General features: G+C 43.6%; 2 protein-coding genes across 3 annotated transcripts in view; one reads left to right on the top strand and one right to left on the bottom strand.

The window, feature by feature from the left end:
- Nucleotides 1-6,258: 6,258 nt before the first annotated feature.
- LOC119437430 (serine/threonine-protein kinase RIO1) lies at nucleotides 6,259-8,006 on the bottom strand. Its single transcript, XM_037704460.2, has one exon. The coding sequence runs from the start codon at nucleotides 7,907-7,909 to the stop codon at nucleotides 6,260-6,262; it is 1,650 nt and encodes a 549-aa protein (XP_037560388.1). The 5' UTR covers nucleotides 7,910-8,006; the 3' UTR covers nucleotide 6,259.
- Nucleotides 8,007-9,082: 1,076 nt separating this feature from the next.
- The window catches only part of LOC119437428 (glycerophosphocholine phosphodiesterase GPCPD1-like), a 178,179-nt gene continuing 171,216 nt past the window's right edge, over nucleotides 9,083-16,045 (top strand). For both annotated transcript variants that reach the window (XM_049660528.1, XM_049660527.1), the window contains exons 1-2: nucleotides 9,083-9,346; nucleotides 15,619-15,658. In XM_049660528.1, coding sequence (XP_049516485.1) covers nucleotides 9,329-9,346; nucleotides 15,619-15,658 — 58 coding nt within the window. In that variant the 5' untranslated portion in view covers nucleotides 9,083-9,328. The remainder of the gene's footprint in view (nucleotides 9,347-15,618; nucleotides 15,659-16,045) is intronic.

Raw genomic sequence — 16,045 nt, 5'->3', positions numbered from 1 at the left:
CCTTTCTATAGGGCAGATTGAAACCTGCCCTAGTGCTAAGTCAGCTATGAGAAAATGACAGGCTGTGCGTATGCTCTGCTCTTTGTCTCCATCGTCTATTTTGGCACAGTCCAGTACAGAACGTGGAAAATTATTACCAATTTTGCTCACAGAATTATTTTTTTGCCCTTACTGAGCACCCACATTGGCCAGTTCGGTATTGTCCGAAAGACGTCACTGTGGAAATAACCACATAGTCGAACCCGGATATATCGAACCCACATATAACAAATTATTGTGTATAACAAACAACAGTAAAATCTTGAAAATTTTTTAATAAAATTTTTATCGAATTGCCTATATATTGAACTTTTTTGTGATCCCCTTCAGATTCGATATATCCGAGTTAGACTTTGTATCATATCGGCACATGTGCACGTCTGTTTGCACACTAGCTATCGTAGCAGCCAAAACCTCGCTTCTGTATTTATCGAGATTCTCTCTCCATTTTCCTTCTTAGTACCACAGTGTATTAACCGCATTCGATAAACAACGTTGTTCACTCTTGACTTGGTGTCCCAATGTTTTACATCGGCAACCTCGATGCTGATGCAGACTGTATGTACTACTTGCTGGCTGTGCTACAGGCAGACAGTCCGAGTGTCAAGAAGCAGGTCACTAGAATCTTTCATAATGACATATTTTCCGTCCAAAATGTGATCAGATTTCTCAGACAACAATGCAAGAAAGTGGTGATCTGGAGTTGTGCAGTTGGTATCAAAAGTTTACAGGCCATGAGATCTGTGTAAATGCTAAATACATATTTCCACAACCTCGGCACCACAGCCCAAGATCCAATTTCCAGCTTGTAATAGTAGTACGTACGTAAATGACTGCACTGCTTTGAATGCAAGGTCAAACTTTAATGTAGCAAAATTGCAATATAACAAAGTAAAGTGCCAATTTCACTGGCTTCATTTTATTGAGGTTTAACTGTATTTACACAGCCTGTGCATGCAGCCCTAGATTCCAACTTCCAGTCAGTATTCTACCAAGTATAAAGGGTGTCCCAGCAAAAAGTGGCCAATGTTTTAAAAACAATGAAGTGTGCTAAGAGGCTCAAACCAACTCAGTGATGTTGAGGATAGCGTGTCCTAGTCTGCGGTATATTTTTCGTTTTGCAATATCAATTAACTAGTACAAACTAATTGCCTAACTTTTTAAATATTCGCTTCGCGAAGAAAGTGCCAATACTAAAGTTTCATATGGCATTTAAAAATGACCGACTGAAGTGTTTGCAACTAAGTACCATTGATGGAGCTTCTTGTAATTGCGTTTAAAGAAAGCCCGCGAAATACAAAAACAAGCGCGTGATAGCACCATTATTTCAGCGCTCCCAGACGATCGATGAAGAAATGAAATCCACATATCTGAACAGCGTTGCTGGGACAGGCTTGGCGTTTCCGGTGGCGGCAAGGTACACAGCAGCAACTCTCGCTAGCGAGATATGATGACATGACAAACGAAGAGAAGATCATGACAATTGCATTTTCCTTCCCGACTAAACCGTTCTGCGGTCAACATCTACTCAAGCCCTAAGCTTCTTTTCTTTTTTTTTCTCTCCTTGTGTGTTCGGGCTTCATTCCACGTCACGTCGAAGCGTGGCACACCATCACCGCCGCTCGCTCTGTGCGCCTGATCGCGACAAGGCACGCGAGTGTCTCGAAAAAAGCATGCAAATAATGTCCTTTACTGATCGGTCGTCTGGGGGCTCTGAAATAGTGGCACTATAATGCAGTTGTTTTTGTATCTCGTGGGCTTTCTTTAGAGGCAATTACAAGAAGCTCCATGAATGGTACTTAGTTGCAAACACTTCAGTCAGTCATTTTTAAACGTAATCTACAACTTTCATATTGACACTTTCTAGGTGAAGCCAATATTTAAAAAGTTCGGCAATTAGTTTATACAAATAATTGACTTTGCAATACGAAAAAAAAAAAAAATACCGCAGACTAGGACATGCAATCCTCAACATCACCGAGTTTGAGCCTCCAAGCACTCTTCGTCATTTTTAAAACATTGGCTACTTTTAGCTGGGACACCCTGTATGTAAACAACAAGTTTGCATGGTTTTTAAAAAATAGCTATGGTTACAAACTGCTCAGAAACTCATTTTCTCAGATCCCGCAGTATGTTAGCTTTTTGACATTCAGCAGTTGTGGACAGGTAGTCAAGGATTGTACGCAGAGTTTACTTGGCTGTCTGGTTGTCTCAGTGCATAGTTCAACTTCCTCCTTATTACAGAGTGTTATGACACAGTCAACATTCAGCAGAGTCATGTTTACCACTCAGTGACTATCCTCACAGCCACTCGAACAGACAAATGCCTTTACAGAAGCCGCAACATGGTGGACTTCTATGTACACACTGCCTTCTCTTCATCACTCCTCCTCCATGTCTCTATTTCCACAGTCCGAGTAGCAGGCCAGAGCAAGGTACAGTTCAAGCCAACCTCTCTGCCTTTCTGTAAATGAATTCCTCTATAAAAAATTAATTCCCGACATAGCTTCTGTACTCTCTTTCTAGATGCTTTACAATTGCGGCTGCACGAATGGGCAGTGAAATTGGCTGGTACAGAGCTGACATATGTTAGCAGGAATGCACTAGCGGGTGGCCTTACACATTTCTGTTACTGTATCTGAGCTCTGCATTACCTTCATTTGGACAGGCTTCCTCAATGTCAGCAACTCAAGCGCGAGAGCTTTTCTGCAACCTCCCCTCAGCGGTTTAGGAGGACAACATTGCTTGCTTTTTTTTGTAACCCTTTGTAGCTTGCCTATGCTCCTAGACACAGCAACCCCAGGCTGTGCTGCAGCCTGCAGGTTAGTGCCAATGGGGTCCTGGAAGTGGGGCAAAACAGGGCAATGGTACTGTGCCCTTAAATGTAGGTCATAGCTTGCCTAGCGGGTATGCACTCGATGTCATGTGCGAGAAGTGCCAGCATCATCCGCAGTTGCTGCCGCATTGCCGGGCGCAATTTCATGCGTTCGCCTGTAAGCCAGCGGCCGAAACGCACGCAACATCCTTCGAAAGTGTGCCAGTCTGTCCTGGATCTCAACTGGTGCGTCGTCTGTTGATGATGCGCTTACATGAGCAGAATAAATCAGAAATGTTAAGCTTTAGAAAAAAAAGTGTGCCCATGCCGACCTGCTCAAACTCATGCGAGATTCAGCGTGATGTTGGACTGCTGCCTCACGTCGTTTTCTCTGATATTAAAAACCACTTTGTGATGAAACAAGTGTTGTGTCTCAAAGCAACAGAAAGCATACAACTACAGTTATCTGGCAAGTCACAATTATCTGACAAGCAGCTCGGTGCAGCAACTATGCGTCAAAGTGCTTGCAGACAGCATGGCTGCTATCGGAAAGGTAAGCAGGCTTCCCCTATTTATTTGGAACCGTGTTTCCTGTGCAGTAAGCTGGGGGAACATTGTGTGGATAACGTAACTACAGTGAACGACTGTCGGGACGGAAGCCCAGTTGCCTGCAGCTGTTTCCAAATGGTGTTCTTGTGGACTTCAACGAGCGTGAAATGCTGTGCATGTGTTAAGTAGATAACTCTCTAGTGTTTAGTATTTGCTAGAGTCAGACGCGGCTTTGACAAGAACTAAGTATAAACTATTTTTTGCTCTCCACCGCGGTAAACATCACTTTTGACATTACACAAGAACTAAGTATAAACTATTTTTTGCTCTCCACCGCGGTAAACATAACTTTTGACATTACAGAGCCCACTGTATGGGCTCGGCTTCCACAACGTAAGTGCGTCGTGCAAAGTGGAGTTAAGGTTGCTTCACCAAAAACGAAGTGCTTACCACAGAATTTGCAGTGTGTCGCGGTAGGGTCCGTGTCCCAGCAGTAAATGTGGCAGAACCACCTCACCATTCTCCAGGCTCTTAACTCTGTGGTATTTTGGTAGTGATGCTTGATTACCGTAGCCATTGAGAAGAAGCTAACCTGAGCAACTTTCTGATCACCACCAGGCTCCCTTCTAGTGTAGCTGTTGCAGCCCAACACAGCACAGTTCACCATAACGCTGCAACGCTGTTGATGCACAGCAGATACACCGTACAAGACTTTCTGCTAAATATGTAAGTGCTTATGGCACCGCACAAAATGCTGCAGCGTGCAGACTGATGCAATAGCTACTGCTGAGGGCTGCACAGTGGCTTCAACGATAGGTATCAGCAGTTCATGCGAGATAGATCTCTGGTATTTCTCAGATGCTGCATGAACGACACAACTGGCAATATAGCATGGTTACCCTGGCGATGTCGCCGCCTCATGGATCGAGCTCAGTGCATACCTACTATACTATCACATCTGGTCATTTCACAGAAATGTGGAATAAGTGTGCCCTTTGCATCAGACAAAACAAAACCAGACAAGAGATGCTATGAACATGTCGTGCCTGCCTCTGTCAGCCATGCTTCCACAGCAAGTATGATCCACTACTGCAACAGCCCTCAGAACAAGGCACTGAAATTTACACAAGAGTTAAACTCTTGTGTAAGCTTATAAGCTTGCTTATAATCTCTTATAAGCTTATAAGAGATAAGCTCGCATGACAACCAATGTAAATGTAAGAACTTACTCTTTCAACAAAAGCATTGCTCCCGAAATACTTTTTTGCAAGTGCAACAGAGAGTATATTGGAAAGTGAAACATCCTTATTTGACATTGTTTTACCTGTATAGCAGTTTTCACAGGCCTGCAAAGGTGACAAGCTTTTATAAACTGACAAGTAATGGTACGAATCAACAAATATAACCAGTAAACGTTTATCTCAATGGTGATTGCTATTCCACAACGTGCAACTGCTATAAACCCCTTTCCTATTGCACCATCATCACTTGCCTTAACACAAGAGCCGCACTGCTTGCTAAACAGTAATGCATTTTGTGCTGTTCATCAGAGCTAATGAAACAGGTGCAGACAAAAGTTATCAAAATACAGGAGCTGTGGCAAACCCAGTGCTCCCCCCAGCTTTGGGAGGAAGCTAGAAATTGCATCAGCTATGCACGCAGGCCGGTGTTCATAGCCAGTTCCCACTTTTCTGTCTACTTCTTTACCCGTGAATGGGAGTGTTGTTTGCAGCTTCTGTGGCTGAACGGAAAAAAATTCTGGGCTTTTATGTGATGATTTGATTATGAGGCACGCCGTAGTGGGGGACTCCGGGTTAATTTTGACCACCTGGGGTTCTTTAATGTGTGCCCAATGCACGGTACACGGGCGTTTTTGCGTCTCACCCCGATTGTAACGCAGCCACCATGGCTGGGATCTGATCCCGCGGCCTCGAGCTGAGTAGCGCAACGCTATCGCCACTATGGCACCACGGCAGCAGGTGTGGCTGAACACTCGCTAGCATCATGCTGCTGATAGCATAGCTACACGTGCCTGTGTCACCGGGGCGTCTAGCGTGTGTAAAGTACAGAAACAGCTATGCTATCAGCGCCATCATGCCAGCTGCAGAAGCTGCAAATGATGTTCCAATCCACAGGTAAGGAAACGGGTTGAAAGTTGTGAACTGCTACGAGGGCTGGTCTGAGTGCATGCGTGATCCAATTTCTAGCCTCTCCTCGAGGCTGCTAGAGTGCACTGGGATGCATTTCAGCCACAGCTCCCGTATTTCAATTACTTTTGTCCACACCTGTACATGAAAGCTCTCAGTGCCTTTTGACAAGGTTATCAGTTCACACTCTGTGAGCAGTAGAGAATATTTTTGGAATGGTTCTTATTTGGTGAGTGGAACATTTGTTCGTTTAAATAAACAAACAAATCTGGTGAATATCTGCAAGATGGATAAAACTGTTGATGAATTGAAAAAAGCACAAAGCTCTAAAAGAGGCTTCCTTTACAGCTTTGCGCTTTCATGTCGTTAGTTTACAGTGACTGGCGGAGTTTAACGTCCAAAGCAAGACTGGCTATGGCAGGCATCATAGTGGAGGGCTCCAGATCAACATTTGCCACATGTGGTTGTGTGGCAAATGCTTGTGACAAGAGCATTTTTGCATTCCACTCCAATTAAAATGTGGCCACTAGTGCCAGGAATCAAATATGTGGCATCATATTTAGCATCAGAATGCTGTAACCACTGAGCCACGGTGTTGTTGGTTTAAAGCAACACTTTGCATTCTGGTTCTGCAATGACTGTTTCTCGACTGAGCTTGTCATGTCACACACACAAACACAGTCAATCTGAAACATTCAAATGAGACTTTTCATTTTTTGCGTGCCTTTCCCTGCTTCTCTTTTCGCTTCTTGACGTGCTTAGGTAACTTCAGTTTGCGCTTCTCCTTTTTGGCATCCTTGACTGCTTTTTTCCTTTCCCTCTTTTCTTCCAACGACTCCCCCTTAGGCCTGGCTGTGCTCACAAATTTCGACTCCTTGTCATCACCATCCTCACTCTCCTCATCTTCACATTCGCTGTCACTTTCACTGACCTCTGAGGACGAGTCATCTGAGCCATTCTCGAGTAGTGCAGGCTTCTCAGCTGGGCCTGACAGGTCAGGCTTCATGCCTGTAATGGTGTGATAGAGAATTTTTTTGTTTTCCTCTTGCACACCAACAATGTCCTTCTCAAAGTCAAGCACATCATCCAGTCTGTGGGGAATGTATGTCTTCTTGAAAACTTCCTCATCTACTTGGTTCATGGCTTCTGACCCAGCTTCTTCAACAAGCGACTGTGCTTTTTCAAGGTAAGCATCCATGTTGTCTTCGTTAATGGTTGGGTCTGTGACAAAGTCGAACAGCTGCCGCACACTCATTGTCTTCACATCTCGCTTGCTGAAAAAGTCCGTGATGTTGGTGGAGTCCTTGCGCAAAAACTCGAGTGCATTTGGATGGTCGTGCTCAACTGATTGTGACACATCAATTATCACAATCTTACCTTCGTGGTACAGCAAGTTGTACTCACTCAGATCGGCGTGCACAAGGCGACATTCGTGGTAGAGCCGTCGCATCATGACAATGCAGTCTCTGTAAAGCTCACGCGCTTTGGATCCGCTCAAAGGGACATCCTTAAGTTTGGGTGCCGGCCAGCCATCCTTGCCGACGAAGTCCATGACAAGCACGTGGCTTCGGAGAACGATGGGCTTTGGACAAGGCAATCCTGCAGCGTATATTCGCGAGAGGTTTCGCATCTCCTTTTCTGCCCAGGTACGGACCATCTTGCGTGGGTTGCTACTGCAGTAGCCGCTCCTGAAGCGGAACTCGCCTGTGACATAGCGGTCACGGTCTTTAAAAACTAAGATGGACGTTTTATAGATCTTGATGGCACGATCTGGAGCGCCGTCACCGCCAGCCGTGGCATGATATACGTTGGCTTCTTTGCCTGTACTCACACAGCCATTTATCTGCTCCACTAAGCCACGGTTCAGGAGCTTGAAAAGGATGATTCGCGTCCTGCGATCAAGGACCTGCTCAGCTGTCGCCCTTTCCACCTTGTCACGGACGCGCACGCGCTCAGCATCCTGCCTGCGACTCGCCGCGTTCAACACACTTAAAGCGCCAGCAGCCACAGCTTGACCAGAGTACGCTTGAAGGTTGATCTTCCCGCTGTACTTGCCAGAGAGAACCTTACACTGGGACTGGAATGAATTCGGGTTGGCATTGCGTTGAGCGTTCGGGCGACTGCCGGCGCCGGCCGAGTTGTGGTAGACGCTCCCTCGGGAAAGGTCGTCCCAGTCGTAGCCGTCGTCGTCACTCAGGTCGCCTTCGCCGAATGAGTCGTCGTCGTCGCTCAGCAGATGCTCTGGGCTGCGACGTTCACTAGATGACACGGCCAGGTTCAGCGTCGCTTCGGTGCTGTGCAAGACGTCAGCGTCGTTCTCAGCGTCATCGAATTGCCCCTCGACGACGTGGTAGTCCATTCTTCAAAATTATTTGTTGATCAGTATTTCAGTGATCTTATCTATCAAAATCTATGACTTGACGACAAGGCAAACTCAACCTCGTGGGCAACGTGATCTCCATGCGTACTACTGCTTTGGATTGGATCGGTTTTGTTTGAGCTTATCTTGCTAGCCTAAAACTGTGCTAGGTGGCGCTAAAATATTTTCGCTAGATTTGTTATAATTTTTAGCAATCTAAATAAGGTTTAGTTTTGCATACTGTCCAAAATGTCCCAAACAAGATGACTTTGATGTATTTTCGTCTTTACAGTTGCTTCTAGCGCGTGTTTTTGCCCAAAGAGTGGGCGAAAACATTGCCTCCGAAATTAAGTACGCCCTTTGAGATTACGGTACAGCAAACATCCGCAAACAGCAGTGACTTTTATCTCAGAGGCGATGCAAAATGGGCAGTGTCGAAACCCGAAGTCTGGGACGTGTTTCTAGCTCCCGCAATCGCTTTCACCGCATTCAACCAGCAAAATCATAACCTTTAAGATCTGCATTTGTTATCTATTTCACCGTTGAGGTATTAATTTTGACACCATATATGGTTTGGCAGTGATTTGAGGCTCGAACATACTGAATAAAATGAAGTGTTGGCATGCCACTTTTCGAGCATTTTTACCACAGTGAGTTAGTTATTGTACAACGTAGAGGTTTCTACATTTATTTTTGATTAAAATAACGTGGTGGCAGCGTACGTCAGACTCCTGCAATCGCTTCCACTGCATGAAACCCGCAAAGCGTGGCCTTCGAGATTGTTTTTTACTCTACTCTGTGAGCGAGCCATAAGTGGTGGCCAAAATCCAACGTCTAGACGTGTTTCTGGCTTTCAAGATCGCTTTTGCCGCATTCAACCAGCAAAAGCATAGCCTTCAAGATCCAAATTTATAGTTTAAAGCGCGGTACTCTATGAGGCGTGGATTTGGCCACCACCTATTATTGAAAAATCGATTGGTGGGAGGAAAGTGATGTGGACATCATATATTCAGCCAAGTATAAAAAGGAAGAAACATTTACAGGAAGCAAATACAAAGTGGACGAGTTGCAAAAACTTTAGGAACCTTTGCTTTTGCATGCGCTGCTAGGCTTGCTGTTTCTAGGCAGTGTGGTGACAACATCTATCTACGACTTTATAGTTCCATTCGCGTTAGAGATTGTTGACCTTTCGTTAATCGGAAGCGCTAGCCAGCGAACAACCGTTGTGCGGAGGAGCTCCATTCCGTGCTGCGCCAAAACCAGCGCCCCGTGTTGTGCGAAGCAGACGGCTTTTCTCATTGAGCGCTCGTCTCTACCGCTGCCGATTTTGTGTTCCCAAGCGAAGGCGCGTGCGTGTGTGAGCGATCCCGGCGGCTGCAGCTCTCCGAACTTTGAACGCGCCGTCCCTTTGCTGCCGGAATGGAGAGCCTGTATGCGGTAAGCGTACAAATGTTCTCGTCGCCAGCTTCATTCGTACGAAGAGCTTTTTTGCACAACATCGTGAAATAGCTTGGTCAAACGTGGAGAGTGATTTCTGGGTTTGCCTTGTGAGCTAACAAGCCAGGTCCGGAAGGAACAAAAAGGAAAGCTTTACTCTCATTAGATGTGTGCTTTTTGCTCTCGATTTGGTTGCCAGGATGCACTCACTCAATTAGTACATATGTGTATGCATTCTGAATGAAATATTTCTTTCATCGTCACCGAGTACGACGCGTGTCTATTTTCTATTTTTGTTTTCCCGGCCACATGTGTTCTGCCCAACTTTTGACGTATGCTTACTCCAGGGCGGGAAACGATGTGACGGCTCTTTCGTGCGAGCTAGACCCTTTGGGTTGCCAATTTGCTCAGCTGTAGCTCTCTTGGGTTTTAAAGCCGCAAGAAAACGCGCCGGATTCTTACCCCGCTGCATGATGGGTTTGCCAAATCGGCGGGAAAACACGCTGTAACGGGACGGAGCGCATATCGCCGCCCTTGCTTTCGATCTCTTTATTATTATTATTATTATTATTATTATTATTATTATTATTATTATTATTATGAATAATCTTTTTCAGTGGGCAATGTTACCGACATACGAAATTGCCAGCGCACGAACATGTTGCGCCTGTTCAAACGTGCATGTAAACACAGGCGGCCGTAAAAGTTTACGGGAGAGCCGACAACGAGAAGAGGACTTGGAGAGCGGCGGCACGTACGCAGTGCCTATTGGTGATATTGGTTGCTGACTTCAAAAATTTATTTCTCGCTTCAAACAAAATTTACTCGAATAAAAATTTCTAAATCACAAGCTAAGAGGTCGGTGCGTATATTGGGCTATCTGACATATTTTTCTCTGGAGGGCCTGAAGGTTTAAATGTGGCCTGAATCTAGCAAAAAATCATTTTTTTTGCCAACTTTGTAGGTGTATTTTTACAAAATATATATGCCTTAATAATTTCAAGTTATTTTTAGCATACACTATAGCAACAGGCGAAAACGGAGAAAAAATATTGTAGGTGAAAAATTTGTGCAGTTTATGCGAAAACATTTTTGAAAATGCAACATTTCTTGCTTTTTTATTGAGCCAAATAAACGCAGAAAATTCTAAAATGCATTCAGTTATCACGTTATATGAAAGAAGGATGCCCCTAGAATGCGCTAAAATAAAATTTGTTATTGCACTTAGGTACATACTCGAATAAAAAAATTTACCTTCAACCAACTATTGCTTCTTTGCGAAAACTCCAAAAAGCGCTCACGTGATCAACAAATTTTTTTCGACGGAAGTACTTTGGTGAAGCCTTATTAACATAATAGCCATCTAGCCCAATTTTTTTCAAGAAAATCAACGATGGTTGCTTTTTGGGTTTGGGACGTTTCGCGAGGAATGACCCAGTAATGAACACAAACTTATGGATGACCAAAATTTTACTCCAGGTAAATGTAATCGGAATCCTGTTTCTTGCTTAATCAGATCTGCATCTGAATCTGCTCATAATATGCAATGTAAATGCGTATTCCTCATGCTTTGGAGCCTTGCCCTTTCTATTGGACACAAAATCCAGTGCAGTGCCTTGTCGCAGTAGTGATGGGAATGCTGCATCAATCTGCGCCGATTGAAATTTGTTGCTCCGTACTGCTCCAAAAAGTATTTTCTACCTGGCACCATTAAATTTAATTGGCCACATTTGTTCACTGTGTTACAGCCATGAACAATACCATTCACCCGAACAAATTATGAATATGACCAAGACTATTAGATAGACCCCGACTATTAAATATTGTTGAGGATATATTTGATTTTTGTGTGCCTCAATTTCAACACTGTATAAAAACGTTTCTGCTAAATCATGACCATATGTACCATGAACTGTAATCCTGGCGAAAAAAAAAAAAAAAACTCCGTTGCGTGATTTAAGTGTGTGCATTGTTTTGTGTTGCATTTCAAGTTGTCAGATCTATAAGTTGATGTGAATGATCTCTATGTACCACATGCATGAAAACATTGTCACCAAATGTGCGGCGCACAACATATGTAAATAGACCTGTTTCAAATGTAAATGTACCTGCACGTTGAACGTGAACAGTAGCAAACGCCTCCGTCATGACACAGGGCTCTTCCTAAAAAGGAAGAATATTTTTTGAAAATATTTTATCAGGATAAACTGATTTAGTATTTCTCTTTAGTGTCCCTTTAATGTTCGTTAACTTGCTCTATTTCATGCTGCACATGCAGCAGCATCTTGTTTTTAGTGTAAGCTCGCCGCTGACAGTGTCGCGTGCCACGGTAAATCACTTTTTACACTCCTAGTTCTTCAGATTACCATAATGTAAACTTTAGAGAACACTAAAGTAAGTTTTGCTTCTTTGTGTGTGCTTTCTTGGAAACTTTACACCTGCTCAAACACAGGAGTAGGTCCTCCAAAGGTAGATTTGGCCTGCTCCATTGGCTGCTCCAGAACGTTTAAAGGCATTCCCTACACTGCCTCAGTTTTCTCTCAGTGTGCCAGGGCAGACACATGCCATCAGTTCTTTCTTTCTGAAAGCCCCTTGTGTTTATCAGTCTTTCTTTTGCCATCATTGCTTGATGTCTTCATTTTCACATTGTTACTGCAACAGTGGCACCAGCCTTCATCTCTGCTCCATCCTGCACCAAAGTGCTACTAAAGTACTTGCATGCTTTATGTGGAAAATACAGCTAATAGTTTCTTGTGTTTTACTTTCGGCTGTTCGGAACATTTGTTGGGGGTGAGTTGCAGGCGAGTGTCATACAACATGGGAACACATTTTTGTGACTTGGTTTACATTCTTTGTTTGTAAGGGGTCATATATTTTAATCAGATGCTCCTATCTTGGTATGAGTTCCGAATGATGCTTTCATCGGGATTCGTACATCTTGAAATCTTTGAAAACACTTGAATTTGGAAAAACAGATTCAGGGGGGGCCATAAAGCGCCTTGAAAATAAATGTGCTCCTTGAATTGCTTGAAAACTGGGGTTTGGTCCACTTTTAACAGTTGAAGTAACAAAACTCTGCATAGGGGCTATGTCATGGACACTGTCCATGGGAAAACAATCCTACATATCTTATTTTGAGAGTGTCGCTAAACAATTGCAATGGGGCATTTCCGCAACCCCCGACAGGTTTGTTTAAATCACCAATGTCATTGTGGCGCTAGACAAAGCCAGATCAAGCGACCAAGCCATGTCATCATTTTGTTGTTTTGCTAGTTGGTTCACACCGCAGCTATCACGGCTCCATTTTCACACACTCGGCTCCAGAAATGCCTCGTAGAAAGTAAGTTTCAGCCATCTCGCATGAACACGGTGAGTATTTTAATTTGGCTGAAGTCAGACACCACTAATCATCGTGGTAGAAGGCGATTGACATCATTACAATGGGAAAGTCAACTTGTAAAGGCGACCTGAAGAGCCTGAAACAAGTGTCCAACTCAGCAGCTGCTTAGCGGCAAGAAATTTCAGCGAGGAAGAATTCACTACTTTTCAGTGTATGTGTACGAATAAGGTTTATTCGCCCCTCCTTGAACATTGGCCTTCGGCATCCTTGAAATCCTTGAATTACACTTGAGTTTTGAGTCATACGTGCTGTACGAGCCCTGTTGCACGCACACAGAGGTAATTCCATTTTCATGGCGAGTCCTAGAGCATTTTTGTGTACTACACGTTTCCATCAATCGCTATATGAGCAGTGCCAGTGTGCAAGATGTGTGTAATGTGTGAGCAATCTCTGTGTTCACCTTTTGTCCTTGTAGAAGGCATGAGATATGTTTTGTTTTTTTATTGCTTTGTTGATTCGAACGAATGGACTTGTTCTCTTTGTGGCAGTCCTGTTAAGTGGGATTGCTTTGTTAACTTTAATGAGTTAACTTTAACTAATTAGCACCTTGAGCAACATTAAAAATTTATATGAAGGAACATTGTGCATTTGGCTTCACATAGCATCATTGCACATAATGCCTATGCAGATAAGGTGAGCTCTGATCTTTAGGCGAATAGGATGCTGGGAGCGTCGGTATCTGCCAGAAAATGCAGGAGTAGACCGGCAGACACACGGGAGAATGAAATACAACAATGTACTTAACATTTTATGCTCTCTTTCTGCTGTACCCTTGAGAGCAAAAGTTTACTGACCACGGCATCAGCAAGAAATTTGGAATGAAATTTGTTGTGGCACAGCGATGCAATATGAAATTTTGTTAATGCATTTTATTGGTTGAACACGTATACATTGCCTGTAACACTTCGTTTTTGGTTCCCATGCCTAGGCTGCAGAAATTTTGTTTTTGTTTTGCTTTTCCACATCTGTGTTTTTTTTTTTTTTTTAACGTTTGCTTGCAGGTATGCATACATATCCTGGTCTAGATTCCTTGACACACATGTTCTGGTTTAGGTATGGTCTAGATTGAGTAAGTTGGTGCGCTACTCATTACTGCAAAACAACTCATTTTGTTGCATTTCAACTTGAAAGAAAAAAAGAAAGTTCGGCTAATTTTATCGTATTTTCCTACCAAAAGACTCATTGATGTTAACTCTTAACATTTCTCTGTTGTCACTATTTTGAGACTGTCTTAGCAGCAGACTAAGGAGAAAGATAAAGGGCTATAATAAATTTGCTTGGGGAATTATGCTAGCCTGCCGTGCTCCCTATTGGGCAGCAGAAATAGGCATCATTTTCCTTAATAAACCACTACTACTACTAGCCTGCAGCTGCAGAAATGGGAGCACTGTAGCATTGCCCACTGCATTTGCTGCAAGTCCTAGGCTCGCTCCTATTTTGAGATGGAAAGAAGTGACGCTAGAAGGCCGCAGCTGAAGCATGGCAGTCCTAAATCTTGCGTTTGTCAGAACACTGTGCGTGTCACATTTGACACACAGCTTGGCACATTCGCATTTAGCTTTCTGCACTTGAATAAGCTGTGTTTGACAGAGGGCGGTAGCTTCACACATTATCTGTGCTAGCCCACAAGCCACAGAAACTGCTCCAATGTAGTGAATGTAGCAACAAGTGAGGGCTCGATAGGTGGCGAGTTCAGCACCACCAGTGGCATGGGTTAGCGTTCCTTGATAAGGCATAAGGATTAGGGCATGAAATTCTGCAACAAGTGTTTGTGATGTGGATAAGTGAGCAACATCTGGTTCTGAAAAGGTCTGTGGATCTGTCTGGAAAAATGTTGTGGAAGCATATAGCATTGCAGTAGGCACATTGTTGTTTAGAAGTACTTTCTGGGGGCCTAGTTGGTGCACACTTGACAGATTTTGTAAGGCGCAAAAAAGACACGGCACAAAAAAGAAGGTAAAACACAGGACAGGCGCTACTTTCAACTGTTTATTCCACAACAATGTCATGAAATATATATGAGAAAGGCTCATGCACAGAAGCGTTTATGGAAAAAATACAAGATAAGAATATAAGTATAAGCACCTTTTGCCCTATCTCAAGTGCACCTGCCGAGTTGTCTGTGACATTCCTTTGACCTGTGGCAAAAGCTATATCGGTCAAACAGGAAGGTGTGCGAATGACCGATTTAGACAGCACGCCTTGAATATTAAAAATAAGGAACGAACGCATTTGGCGGATCACGTGAACTCTTGCAGATCTGAGGCATCATTTCGTGACGAAAAGATCCTTGGTAAAAGCCAAAATGAGCAGGCCCACTTGATACTGGAAGCATATCACATAAAAAAGAAGGGGGTGAACCTTCTTTAAGTTTGTACACAAAAGAGTTTGGATTCCTTGACATGCATATCAATTAGTCAGGCATTTCTTATACATATATTCTTATCTTGTATTTTTTCCATAAACACTCCTGAGCATGTGCCGGTAATGTTCATATATATTTCATGACGACGTTGTCTAATAAACAGTTGAAAATAGTGCCTGTCCTGTGTTTGACATTCCTTTCATGCCATGTCTTTTTTGCGCCACGCTGGCTACTGCTTATTTTGGCGAACTGTTCCCGTGCTCACACAGCTTTAGGAACATTAACCACAATCCTTTCTCACTCGCACCGTAAAGGTAGGTCTCAGCTGTGGTTTGTTTGTCAGGTAGTATTTGCCTTGTCTGCTGTTGGCAGACCTAAGCACTAATCCGGAAGTATGCAAGCGTGTGGTGTGCAATAAAGAGCTTCGGCTTTGGTTTTACTGTGTTGGCTTGAATGTTTACTGTGTTGGCCTGCTTACACTCATCCTAACTTGTTTCTCTCTTTCAGGAGGAGGCTGCACTGCACAACTTGCTGTCCACAGAAGACGGTGAGCTTGAGTCAAGCATTTAATGCTTCTTAGTTGTGGTATTTAAGCTGTACATCTCAATTAATGCTGGCATGTTAAACATGGTGACTGGTAAATGTAACATGCTATAACTTGCTATGGCATAGCAAGCAGGTAGTTATAGCATCAAACCTATTGCAAAAAAATAAAAAAAGAGAAAAATAGCAGTGAAGTATGGCATCAGCCAAGGAGACACAATCTTCTCAGTAACTGCAGGCTTGCATGAAGTATTTGAAGATGTTACATTGGGAATTAGTGGTAAGGATCAGTGGGGAATATCTCAGCAAAGGGAAGTTTGCAGGTGACATGGTCCTCTTCATCAACATTGGCAATGACTTGCAACGTGTTGTTGAGGATTTGAACTGGCAA

Source organism: Dermacentor silvarum, chromosome 1 (genome assembly GCF_013339745.2).
Source record: "Dermacentor silvarum isolate Dsil-2018 chromosome 1, BIME_Dsil_1.4, whole genome shotgun sequence".
Classification (NCBI taxonomy): domain Eukaryota; kingdom Metazoa; phylum Arthropoda; class Arachnida; order Ixodida; family Ixodidae; genus Dermacentor; species Dermacentor silvarum.
The sequence above is the reverse complement of the archived record's forward strand: the minus strand, read 5'-3'. Positions and strand labels throughout refer to the sequence as shown.